Genomic DNA, 12,892 nt, shown 5'->3' on the forward strand with positions numbered 1-12,892 from the left:
CGTTGGCGATTGAGAGGAGTGCTATTCATTTATTTTCCTTAAGCATCCATTGGGTGAAGGGGGCATAGCTCGGGTACAGTGGTCTTCTAAAAGTTTAATGCTTTGCAGTATCTCTATATATATCTTTGCTTTGTTTAGTTTACCATCGAGTTGAATCTAGATTAAACCAGTTGAATTTTACATCGCACTCGCTTATGATCTCCCTTGATTTAATTTAATGCGTCTGTGTACCTCATCCAAAGTTGTTTAGCATCAGTGTTCTGTATACTACTTTCCGCATTGGAGATAATCTCGCGCGCGCCGGGAGAGCCATAATTATTGCAATACACATGGATTGCCAGACTGCGTCTATCACTTTGGCCTTGTGTCCAAAATGCGATCCGGCTTGAGCTTGCACATGTCACTTTGTAGGAACGGTCTTGGTCGACAGGTTGACCTGCCACCCAAAGACTCTGAGAAGCCTAATCCTTCAGGAAACCTTCTGATGTGTTAGGCATTCTTTTCTCGTGCTCATCCGATGTTCTCAACCCCTAGTAGGTATTATAGATCCCATCTCAAGCGTTGCAAGTATCCCGGTGGGCCCTGGATGCGGGCTTGGACACGTGCCCTTGAAGGATATGATGGGGTTTCTACAATCGCTGATTATCGCCTCCAAGAGATCTCGATATAGATGCGACATGATTCGAATCTACGAGACAAACACACCCCGAGCAATTCATCCATTTAGGCTGCATCAGGTAAAAGCAATTGAGAACGCATTGGTAGCATTTCTGCTCTCGTAGAGCTGGATATTATGATTCTAATTGCCACGTGAGTACCAGCAGAGTTATATAGGCGCATAAACTTATGATCGTTAGGAGAAGAACACTGTTCCCGCTTGTACGGAACCTCTTCTGCTTCTCGCCGACATCATCCGTCGTAGTGAAGAACTGCCGGTTTCCATGGTATCGACGGTATATAGCTACCACCATGATAGCCGTACCATAGAGAGAAAACAATGCGCCGATGGCATAGAATTCGGAAGTGAAGATCTTGAGAATGACAAGCGCGAAGCTGAACTGAGACAAGGCGGTGCGTATATATGCGCCTTCAAATGTCCGCTGTGCCGCTCGGATCTCTACCAGCCTGGACATGGGTTTCCCGGCATTAGCGGCGTCTTGTTTGACTAGGAACAGACCGCTGAATGAAGCCCACTCACTCATCAGAGGTAAGCACCACGGATCTGGCACGATGTAGCCTTAAATGCAGATGACTGCAGTATCGAAGGTTAGTGAAGGTCCTCGACGGTTTCGAGAAAGCTGGGAAGTTTGCAGCACGGCTGAGTCATGCGTGGGGGTTATGCACATATTGCTTTCCCTCTGTCGGCCTCTGTAGGGACAGCATGAAGAAGCATGAATAAGGAGCGTCTGAGTCTGGTGTTGACGTACTCTTCAGGATGGGGCTATGCGCACATTAGCGACTCGAGTCCCCGGAGCGTCGGAAGCTTGCAGGCGGAACGAAGCCGTTGCAGAGCTCCTTTCTAGTGGAGCTTACCTTGAACATGATGGGCTACCTTGTGGTTCTCACACGTCGAGAGGTGGAGTTACAAATGCCAAAGATATTGGCATGCCTAGATCAAAGCGACGTTGGATGTTACCCGCGGCTTTGGTCGTGGAGAAGAAACCTCGAGCCTTGGGCCTAAGTTAGTAGTGGCCCTAATCCTGAAAGGGAGCAACCTTAATTCAGCTCTCACCGAAGGTCCTTTCTGTCGTGGCGGCCGCGGCGGAACGGGGAAAATTCCGCATCAGTAGACTCCCAGAAATACGTTTTCCTGCGAAACTGACAGCTATCTTGGCCCGTTTAACAATCGCAAACAAGGCGATTAAATCGGGGCCTGTCCAGTGGAATCGAAATCCACCCACATGATTGGACAAACCAGGCCCAGCGGGGGTTACATCACGCCGCGATGTTTGAGCTGTTGGGGCCCTGACTGCCGCGGAACGTCAGATCGGTGCCGATCACAAGGCGGCCGTGGCAGGGTTGGTTCTGTTTTTGGATCGCGCACCATGCTGCATCTCCATCCAGATACGACAGTTTCGACACCCGTCGTGCAACAAATGCTCCCCAGGCTGATTGTAGCTGGGTAGATTCTGCGCCGCGGTCATGCACCCCAACCCGACTCATCTATCAAGGTGCGCTGGACTGCCAGTCCGCCTACTGTCGACTAATGCTTGTCCTGTGTGACATAACAATGCCGCTCGCTGTGGCGGTGCACAGATTCCGTCGGCAGGCATGGCGCCAGTGAAGAAAGACATTGTCATATTCAAAGCTAAACAGCCTTCAGAAACATGTTGTTTTCGAGGCTACTAAGGGTGGCTCGAAAGCCGTCATGGCTTTGTACGAGTAGTTTCGCAAAACCTCGACGTGGGGTCTCCTCTGCAGGAGCGAAACGCTCTGGTGCCATCTGGCCTCTCTGCACCGAAAGCAGATGTGCCGTAATGATTATATGTACTTAGGATTGAGACTGGTAGGGTGGCCGAGTGGCAGCACCTCGACACGCACCAGTCTCGCTCGCCTGTAGGCCTGTATGGCTGTATGCTACCTATACTAACTCAAGCGTCATGGACGAACGACATTACGGCAAAACGAAGCAAATCAATTTCGCCCACCTTACCCGCGCCATGATTCTTGCATACCAATATGGCCCGTACAGCCACACTGAAGGTGTTGGACAGTCCACATTCCGTCAATCCTTTGCTCACCTCTCTGTATGCGGTATGGCTTGTTAAAGCATCGGTAAACGCCCAGTCAGCCAATGCGAGACATCCCGGCTCCTGGGGCTGAGAAGTATGCCTAACAGCCCCTGTCCAATGGCGCGGGAAACGCCTCGGTGGGCTGGTGATGACCGAATGATGGGGACGGTCCAATAGTTCGCACGTCGAGTTACTTCACGTTGAGCCGCAGTAACTCTGAATCTCATGGCGATTCTGCCCGCGGTCTGCCCTTTGGGACACCTCGTCCAGCCCCGTGCCTCTTTCTTCTGCCACATCATTCTCCCTGCCTCACCCAGGTACTCTCAAGCTCATCGCAGCCATAATCGCGAACACCCGTCGCCCTATCGGTACATCTTGACCGGATCGCCTTTTTGAGCCCCCCCCTGGTCGACTTCTAGTGCACCACTAGAACTGGAGTATTTCCACCTTGACCCGTGGCGGGTCAAGACTCCCACACTCCACCATCGCACTTCCTAAGCACCCGTCAGATCTGAAGACACAACCGGCTCCTCTCCCGCGGAACACGCCTCGTACAATCGATGAACTTCACACTTGTCTGTTTTGCAGAGAGGATCTGTTCGCGACAAGTTCTGTGAGATTTAGATACAACTCCCCGAGTTCTGCGGACCAGAAGACCATTCTTGAGCGCATTTCCTCGAAGTGTCGCAAGGCTTTGGCTCGAACGCTGCGCGCTCGCTCGAGAATATGCTGCAGCGACAACACACTGCTAGGAGCTGAACGGTCCTAGTCCCTCCCGCTTGATTCCTATATACCGACCTCCATTCACCCACCTGGATAGGCCATACCATGTCATCGACATACTCTTATACGGTCTCTCCAGCGTCGCTCCACGGCCATCTGGACGATCGTGAACCGGGCCCCGAACCCCACCACGCTGACCCGCGCAGTACCAACTTCAACCATCCCGCCGCTTCTGACACCCAGCAGTTGCTGTCGCCCTTCTCGTCTCATAATCGGAGTAACTCGGCCTCACCTGCCACCAACTCACACACGCCTGCAGAGTCCACTTCGACCCTGAGCATCTACCCCAGCGACTTCAGCAGCGACGTCGAGGACCCCTTCTTTGGCGTCGACTTTAACAATTTCGAGGGTGGAACGCCTTCTTTCCTTGAGGACCCGACCTCATTAACGCCAGAGCTGCAGCAGGATTGGAACCAAAGGCCCACTAGTGATCCCTTCTATGGACAGTCGGGCTCTCCCTTGTCTCCGGACCACACCTCGATAGAGCCGAGTGTGTCGGCCCCTCAACTTACACCAGACACAAACGCAGGTCAGTTCCCTCTTGTTTGCTACTTCAATCACGAAGGAATCCTCGGCTCTCCTTTGTGTGGGCGGTCGAGAAGTCTTAATCGGAGGATGCAATATTTCTTGGCTCAGCGGCTTGTCATATTCCTACCCAACTGGATTCAACTCCACCTTAGCGTACCATCTTTGGTGCTCTACATCTTTGGCTGACATTCTGTGAACTTAGGGAGTTGGTCCAGTGCTGACAGCCCTGCTCCAGCCGCCATTACCATGACTAGTCCACGTGTGACAGTCTCGGTATGGGGTAAAGACGGGGAGGATCCCGTGCATACTGCTGAGAGATCGTTCAGCCCATCATTGCAGGATTCACTTAGCCTACGCCTGAACAACGATGACGCTCTCTCCGTGGAAACTCTCCATGGATCCGCACCCAGCGTTTCGCGGGACAACCGCGGGAATTGGCTTCCTGATACTACAACTGGTCAGCGAGGTCTTGATCCCGAGAGCCGACCGCCAGGAGAGACAGTGAGTATCAACCAGCTAGCCTCCGCTCGTAAAGTGGACGATAAAAACCTGGAAATTGCCTCGTGGGTGTCCGATACAGTTGGGCAAACGGGCGATCCATCGACCGCGGGCACTGCAAATCCAACCACCAACCAAAGCGCACAAGAGCGTGATAACATTCCTGATACCGAGATACCACTCGGCCACAAAACAGTGAATAGACACGCACCGGGCCAGGTCTACTATAGGCTAGGGTCGAATGAGGATGCAACTGCAGACGCGCGCTATAACGGCTTAAATGAGACTGATCTGGATATGTTGCCCCACCGCAATTGGGGTGACTCGCCAATGATCCATCCTATATCGCAGATAGACTCGAGGAGACATCAGCCGGAAAGCTCGCAAGCCGCAATAGAAAGGTTTGAAAGGATGTGCCACGATAACGAATCCGTCGTCTCTCACGCCGCCACATGGGGAACCCGCCGACGGAGCTTACCCAGCATCATTGATTCGGAGGGCATCATCAGTGGCAATCTCTTCAAGAAACTGTCAATCAGAGGTGACTCCTCCTCGCCTCGTCGGTCTAGTCTGCTCAGGAAGATACCTGCCATCGTGAGAAGGCCAAGTGCAAGCCAACTCCTCAAGCGCAAGGGTACCAACGGGGATGAGATGGTGTCCGAGGAGTCGAACCAAGGCGAACGAAGAGAATCCCGAGATAGCTTGGCTCCACCGAGTCGTACCTCGAGTTGGGGCATCAAGCAGAAACAGATGCCGAGTCTCAATACTGCAATCGTTAGTATGGCTACCGGTGCTGCATCCATTGGAGCAGCACACGCTAGGAATGGTTCGATAAGCGCTAGCTCTATGGCATCCCCCAAAAGCCCATTCGGCTTGGGTCCTGTCAAGAATACTCTGAGAAGACCAAGGAGCAAGACAGAGATACCGAGGACGGAGGCGTCACACCCCAATATTGTAGGCATGCTGAAGAAGGCCGGCGGCCCCCCTGTTGCACAGTTGGCCAAGTCTCAGCCAGGGCTTGATGCAGACGACGATGACGATGACGATGACGAGGGTTTCGACGACGCTGATATGAAGACTGCTAACACCAGAGCTGATGAGATCGTCCCCAACTTTGAGGGCTTCCAGCAACACATTCTCCGTCTTAATCCTACACTCTCCAATACCAACGGGTACCTGGTCGAGCGCATTGCACACCAAATGGTCGTTCGATACAAGAACCTTCAGAACCAGAAGATCAAACATCTGGGGGCTACCCGCTCACGACAATGTCAGTCCGGTGCTTTCTGCCTTGAACAGGGGGGAGCTGCGATGCCTTTGGATAGTAGAGGTGACATTCGTGGTGGTGACCCCTTATCACTTCGACCTGATTCTTCAGACGGCGATACCACACCTCTTGAAGGCGGGATCAACGCGGAAAGTTTTCCAATGGGTATCCCTATGCCACCCACGACTGTGCTACCCGCTGTAAGTGCCACTTTGGACTCTGCTCTATCCCAACCATGCCCCATGGCCGGTCTGTATCTGCTGGCGCTACGCACACAAACATGAGAGTTCCTTCACTTGCTGGAAGTTGTTTGCTGACCTGATGCTTAAGGAATTCGAGTGCCAGATATGTTTCAACGCTCGCAAGTTTGTCAAGCCTTCAGACTGGACTAAACACGTCCATGAGGACGTCCAACCCTTTACTTGCACCTGGGACAGATGCCGTGACCCAAAAATGTTTAAAAGGAAAGCAGACTGGGTCCGTCATGAGAACGAGGGCCATCGCCACCTCGAATGGTGGATGTGCGACGTGGACGATTGCAGACACACCTGCTACAGACGCGACAACTTTCTACAACATCTTGTTCGTGAGCACAAATTCGCCGAACCCAAAGTGAAGACCAAAGCAGCTATCAAGAAGGCTGGCGGCGCTGATCCTACCTGGCAAAAAGTTGAGAAGTGCCACGTCGAAACATCTGGGCGACCACAGGATGAGCCTTGCCGGTTCTGTGGGAAGACCTTTCCAACCTGGAAGAAGTTGACAGTGCATCTCGCAAAGCACATGGAGCACATCAGCCTACCCGTGCTAAGACTCGTTGCTGCGAAGGACCTCCAGGAAGATACGGTCATCAGTCCTATCCAGGATCCGCCGCCACGAAGCTTCAACTCGATTTCTACACCAGTGAAACAAGAAGCTCCTGTAGCTACGCCCCAGCGACCTCATGCGTTCTCTAACCCCATAGACTACAGTCCACAAATTGCGTACGGCTTCCCAAACAGTGCACATAATCATGTGCAGTCGTTCTACAATCCGAACCCAACAAATTCCCATTTCTCTGGCATCAACCATAACCCTGCTGGAGACATGGTCATGAACCAAGTTACCCCAGGCTTCTCTCAACCACCATACCAACAGTTGCCTGTCTCGGCTGGTCCACCATATAGCCACAGCGGCAATGCATACTTGCAAATGCAGGGGCAACTGGAGCCATTCCCATCATTTAACCCATTGGGCCTTCAGGATACGAGCGGAGGCCAAATTCCCTTTGACACGATGCAGAACCCCGTTATATCCAACGTGGACCAGTACAGCAACCAGGGTTCAGTGTCACCATACTCACACTCTCCCCATCAAGGCAACAATGGGTTCTATCAGCATTAGGCTCCGTCCGAGCACGGTTCGTCCGCACAACGTTAATCCCGTCAGAACTTTGCCTCGCGAATTGGGAACAACTTAGTGTTCTGCACGGATGCTCCACAGGCTGTCTTTGTTTACCCGAGAACCGGGTTCTGCCCACAAGTACTTGTCAGGCTTTCCATATATTTCCTCTTTTCTGTGATATCCCTTGGCGCTTCTGGCGGGTTCATGGTACACTTCAGATATCCTTTATTTGCGCTAGGATTTAGTTTATTTGATTTCGCATTTTCCTGGTTATCATTCCTGATAGACGGAGTCTGTGTTAAAAGGGATGCCCGTGGTGGAGAGCTTCCTACTTCAGAGCCATGAAGCTCAATGATGGTGCCGGGAAAGGGATCCAATGGTATTGCGAAGCGACTCATGAGGTGCGAAACAGAGGGGGCCATGACTTACACGGCACACATGCGCATCTCTCGGGGCCGACACATAACAACGTTGGTGATGAGAGGTTCGAGGCGTACGCCGTAGTATTCTATTTACATAAATATCAAATCCGATCTTTATACTTACCGTCTCTCACTTGTTACTGTGCCAGATATCCTGGGTTCATCTTGTCCTGCTCCAACAAGATAAAAAAAAGAAATGAAAAATTCAACCCAAAATTCCGTTTCACATATTTTTGTATCTAAAATCAACATACCATCAGGGCAGGGCTGACATACAGGCTGGCACGGTCGGACAGATAACCTTGGCTCTCATTCATTTCCCCAAGATCTTGGAGAGTGGTGGGAGCTATTTGCTTCCTTCGCTTCAAGTCCAAGCTCCACTCTTTCAATATGAGACACCCTTCGGCCGTTGCACAGCCACTTAATAGCCGTTCCAAAGTGGATAAAGCAGGAAGAAGGTAGCAGGCGATCAGTTGCCGCTTGAGTCGAGAACTCGAGCAACACGAACTCTTGCTGGTTTATCATTTCCTCAATCACTCTCAACACCGTTCTATTTAGACTGAAAAAGCAGGAAATAAACTGAGGTATAGCCTGGTATATGTAGGATAATGGGTCCCGGTGGCGAACCTACGGGAATCTACCACAGAACCTGGTACTTGGCAGGCCTGGAAACTGACTCGCAGTGAATAGCATAAACAACTATAGTTCGTAGTTTGATTCTGATCAGCTTAGTATATTCCCGTATCGTGACGCAATGCGATTGCGTCGCAGGATCTGTGAACATGTCTAGCCTTGTGAAAGGCGCACATGTTGCCAATTCAAGGCGAGTGCATAGAAATGCCCCCCCAGCTCGCAAATTGAGTTGGCCTGACGGCAGCTGGTGAGCATGCAGGCTTGGGTGGTGAGCCGACGCTCACCGGCGCGATGGCCAGACAGACGGACGGCTCTCGGGACTCAACTTCCTAATATGTTAATGACTGACATTGACTCCCCGTATCTGCGGCCCAAGACTGCCGTGGAGCAAGTTTGCAAGTTGGCAGGTTGGCAACTAGAATGTGAGTGAGACCTTGGAAGTATCCGGTCGCATGGAAACCCAACGGCGGCTTAGACAGGCACGCTGCTACCCTCTGACGCAGTGGTTCCAAACCTCTGCGCCACGCTCCGATGGGGCTCGCGGCAGCTTCTAGTTAGTCAGTTTCCCCGGCGGACGGGTCGCTAGCTTCCACGGTCGGTTGCAAGCCACCAAGCCACGATCTTCAGAGGAGCCCTGGAGTCCAGTAGCATTATGCAGCGGTGAGCCAAGCAGGTAGCCTACTGTGATCTCGTGTTAGGATTAGGATTCTAGGCAGAGTTGAGCTGGGTTGAGGCAGAGGCCGAGCCTGCGAGCTGAGCATAGGTAAGCCCGTCGTCTTTGTCAGAACAGGAGGCGCGCAAGATATGAAGAAGCTATCACAAAGAGCCCATTTCATGCGCCGCGCACACAGCCTGGGCGACCCAGACGACGGCATAGGAACGCTGGAGGGCTCCTTGGCTCCCTCATTTGCGCTCTGCCAGTCGCCTCGCTGGCCCAGATGGCGCGGTTTCGAAAATAGCCGGGTTCCACCTACTAAAACGGCTCGGCTGGGCCCACGGGCAGCTCGCAGCCAATGGCCCTGCAGCGACGGGCAGAGGGCCCCCTGCCGTGGGTTTCGTGTGGGCTGGCTAACTTGCCGCCGACCTTGGCTTCTCCAGCAAAAAGGCGCTCGGCAGGGGGCCATCTGAAGTCTGGAACCAGTCGAGTGGTCCTCATTCGACGAGCACGAGATCTGTTCAGGGGTTGCTGATGAAGTGAGATCAGGGCAATTCGACACCAGGGGCCGGTCCTGCATCGTCGCTGGCTCTGTTGTTCTGCTGCTACACCGTCTTCACCAACCAGAGGGGCCCTGACCACCACTCTTTCTCTCCAGTTTCGTCCCCCATCGCCCGTCCTTTAGCTGTCTTATCTTTTTTTCCTCACTCGTTTATGGAGAGAGAGAGCAAGCCCGCCATCGTCCCCTCGTTTCATATATGCGCCATTGTGTCCTAGTCTTTGCCATCGTCAACCACCTTCTCGTCGTCCTTGACGCCGTGCCCAGCTGTCACATAGGATAACCGGCGACTACTCACACAACACCCTCATTTTTCTTGCTTATATCCTTACTACGAAGGCAAATTGGCGTGCCTGCTCTCGTTGTTTCTTTCTTTCGTTCCAGGTTGACCCTCGGCCTCTTTGAACAAGTGAACATTTCCATTCTTGGACTCACTCTTTGCCCATTGTTCTTTGTGTACTCTGGGAGTCCGAAGCCTTATTTTTCCTGGACATATCTATCTATCCTACATACAGCTACCGCCGAGTACCGAACGAATGTTTTCTGTCCAATCTTCAATACAACAACAATAACAACATCAACAACACTCTAGACGCCCACGGGATATCAATTGGTCGAGATAACCCGACAGTTAGAACGACTGGTCCACGACGACATTTCTTTGATTATCGAATACCGAATAGAAGCATAGCGATTTCCTTGCCATTCGTTGCATCACGACTCTAGTTTATTTTTCAGAATGGCGCGGTCGAGTTCGAAATGGAATATCTGGCGGGCCGCCGCTGTGGCAACAACCTTTGCAACAGGTGTTCTCGGCGATAGCGTCCTGACCACCAGCAGTTTCACCAACTGTAATACGGACTCGAGCATTGTGGTGAACAACGTCGACATCACCTACAACAACGACGACAAGAAAGTGGTGTTCGACGTGTCGGGAACGAGCAACAAGGTCCAGAATGTGAGCGCGGAGTTGAAGGTAACCGCATACGGCCAGGACGTATATACCAACAAGTTCAACCCCTGTGACACGGCCACCTATGTCGAGCAATTGTGTCCTGTGCCATCCGGCACGTTCAGTGCCAAAGGCAGCCAGGCTATTCCTTCAGATTACGCCAACAAGATCCCAGCAATAGCATTCTCGGTTCCCGATATTGCAGCAAACGCCCAACTGACCCTGACGTCTCTCGATGACGGAAAGGAGGTTGGTTGTATCCAATCCCAGGTCACCAACGGCAAGACAGCTAGCGTTGCGGCCGTCTCGTACATTATGGCTGGAGTCGCCGGCCTAGCTCTCATTGCCTCTGGAGTCTCGGCCATCGGCTCTGCGCTCTCAGGAGCCGGAGCGGCAAGCAGTGGAGGCGGTGCCGGAACCGTCAGCCCCAGCTTTGGTGAGGTCATTGGTGTATTTCAAGGCTTTGCGCTCAATGCCATGCACTCGGTCAACTACCCCCAGGTATACAAGTCGTTTGCGAAGAATTTTGCCTTCTCGACCGGTATCATCCCCTGGGCATCGATGGAGAGATCGATCGACAACTTCCGCAACATGACCGGTGGAAATTTGACAGAGAACAGCTTCGATTTCTTGCAGAATGCAACCCTGGTATACCCCGACGGGTCGACGGCAACTCCTGACAAGTCAATTCTCAAACGCGCCCTGGATGAGTTCGCGACAAGCTTGCTTGTCATGCGAGATGATCTGGAAACCTCAGTCAACTCCTCCACAACAGCCGAAAATGCCACAACCACTGAGTCGACCTTCAAGACTGCTGTCTCTGGGATTGAGGGCTACGTTGAGCAGTTGGCTGTACCCCAAGCCAACACATATATGACCGTTCTGTTGATTGTTGCCATTATCATTGCGGTCATTATTGTTGGCATTCTACTCGTAAAGGTCATCCTTGAGGCTTGGGCCCTGTTCGGGAGCTTCCCGAAAGGATTGACGGGATTCCGAAAGCACTACTGGGGATCCATCGCACGTGCCATCACCCACCTGATTCTGCTTCTGTACGGCGTCTGGGTCTTGATCAGTCTATACCAGTTCACAAAGGGTGACTCATGGGCTGCGAAGACTCTGGCTGGTGTCACCCTGGCCTTGTTCACTGGTATCTTGGCTTTCTTCTCCTACAAGATTTGGAGCACCGCGCGGAAGCTCAAGAATGCCGAAGGTGACTCCCGTGGTCTGTACGAAGACAAGAACATCTGGGTCAAGTATAGCTTGTTCTACGAATCATACAAGAAGGACTACTGGTGGGTGTTTGTGCCGGTCATTGTTTATCTACTAGCCAAGGGTTGCGCCCTGGCCGTACTCGATGGAAGCGGCATGGCTCAGACGATTGCACAGCTGGCCATCGAGGCTGTTATGCTGGGACTTCTGCTCTGGAGCCGACCGTTTGAGCGCAAGTCTAGCAACGTGATCAACATCATGATCCAGGTTGTACGTGTTCTCTCGGTGGTGTGCGTTCTGGTTTTCGTGGAGGAATTTGCCATCGCACAGACGACCCAGACTGTTGCTGGCGTTGTCCTCATCGCCGTGCAGTCGGCCCTTGCCGGTATCCTCGCGCTGCTGATTGCATGGAACGCTATCGTCGCCTGTTGCAAGGAAAACCCTCACCGCAAGCGCAGAAAGGAGATGGGTAAGTGGGAACAACTCGCCCTCCAGAAAGCCCACGCACAGATTCTAGCTTACTGACAATGTCAAACAGAGAAAATGCAGCGTGACATGGACACATTGACCCCATTAGATGCACGCAACTCCCTCCTTCTCGACCGGGTGCACTCCAAGGAGGGCACAACCTTCTCGTTGGCCGACAACGTCCATGAGAGCAAACAGCCTCTGGCCCGCGGCCAGTCGCCCGAGCGCTACCTCGGTACATCCGAGCCTGCCAACCCGTACTCTGTGGCCACTTACAACAGGCCCTTGACACCGAGTACGCCTTACAACAATGACCAGAGCAGAGACCAGCTGTTGGGCAGTGCTGCGCCGATGGGCAGACAACCCACGTTGCCCAACGTAGGGTATGGCGGTGGGTATGGTAATGCGGGAGGATATGCGGGATTCCGATAGCGAAGCGGACATTGATACCACGTGTGGAATATTGGATTAGCGGGACATTCAGTCTTCATGTACCATACTAGAGGACGAACCGATCTGTACAAAGCTGGCTAGGATACGGATAGGGACTATCATATAAATATGGGGAGTAGGTGTTATATAGATAGGAATGGTGTAATATCAAGAGCCGATCATATCAAACAAAGGGCCTGGCTAATGGTGCTGTGTCACATTTGCTACTTGTGCTGCACCCCCTTGTAATTTACCCATCTTTAGGATTGAAACTTGGACAGCATATGCGTTCGACAAAGCTCAAGACGACCATTTCGAAGATAGCTTTTTTTTTTTTTTTTTTTTTTTTTTTTTTTTTTTTTTTTTTTTTT

The 12,892-nt window shown here is 52.2% G+C and overlaps 2 protein-coding genes across 2 annotated transcripts; both read left to right on the forward strand.

The window, feature by feature from the left end:
• Window positions 1–3,560: 3,560 nt before the first annotated feature.
• JN550_012003 (uncharacterized protein) lies at window positions 3,561–7,188 on the forward strand (the record flags this gene model as incomplete). Its single annotated transcript, XM_049310431.1, has 3 exons — window positions 3,561–4,044; window positions 4,246–6,008; window positions 6,139–7,188. 3 exons carry the CDS (start codon window positions 3,561–3,563, stop codon window positions 7,186–7,188), a joined length of 3,297 nt encoding a protein of 1,098 aa, XP_049166072.1.
• A 3,008-nt stretch (window positions 7,189–10,196) lies between these two features.
• Window positions 10,197–12,521, forward strand: JN550_012004 (uncharacterized protein; the record flags this gene model as incomplete). Its single annotated transcript, XM_049310432.1, has 2 exons — window positions 10,197–12,090; window positions 12,160–12,521. 2 exons carry the CDS (start codon window positions 10,197–10,199, stop codon window positions 12,519–12,521), a joined length of 2,256 nt encoding a protein of 751 aa, XP_049166073.1.
• Window positions 12,522–12,892: the final 371 nt, after the last annotated feature.

This window comes from Neoarthrinium moseri (genome assembly GCF_022829205.1).
Source record: "Neoarthrinium moseri strain CBS 164.80 chromosome Unknown scaffold77_Wmoseri_CBS_16480, whole genome shotgun sequence".
Taxonomy (NCBI): Eukaryota; Fungi; Ascomycota; class Sordariomycetes; order Amphisphaeriales; family Apiosporaceae; genus Neoarthrinium; species Neoarthrinium moseri.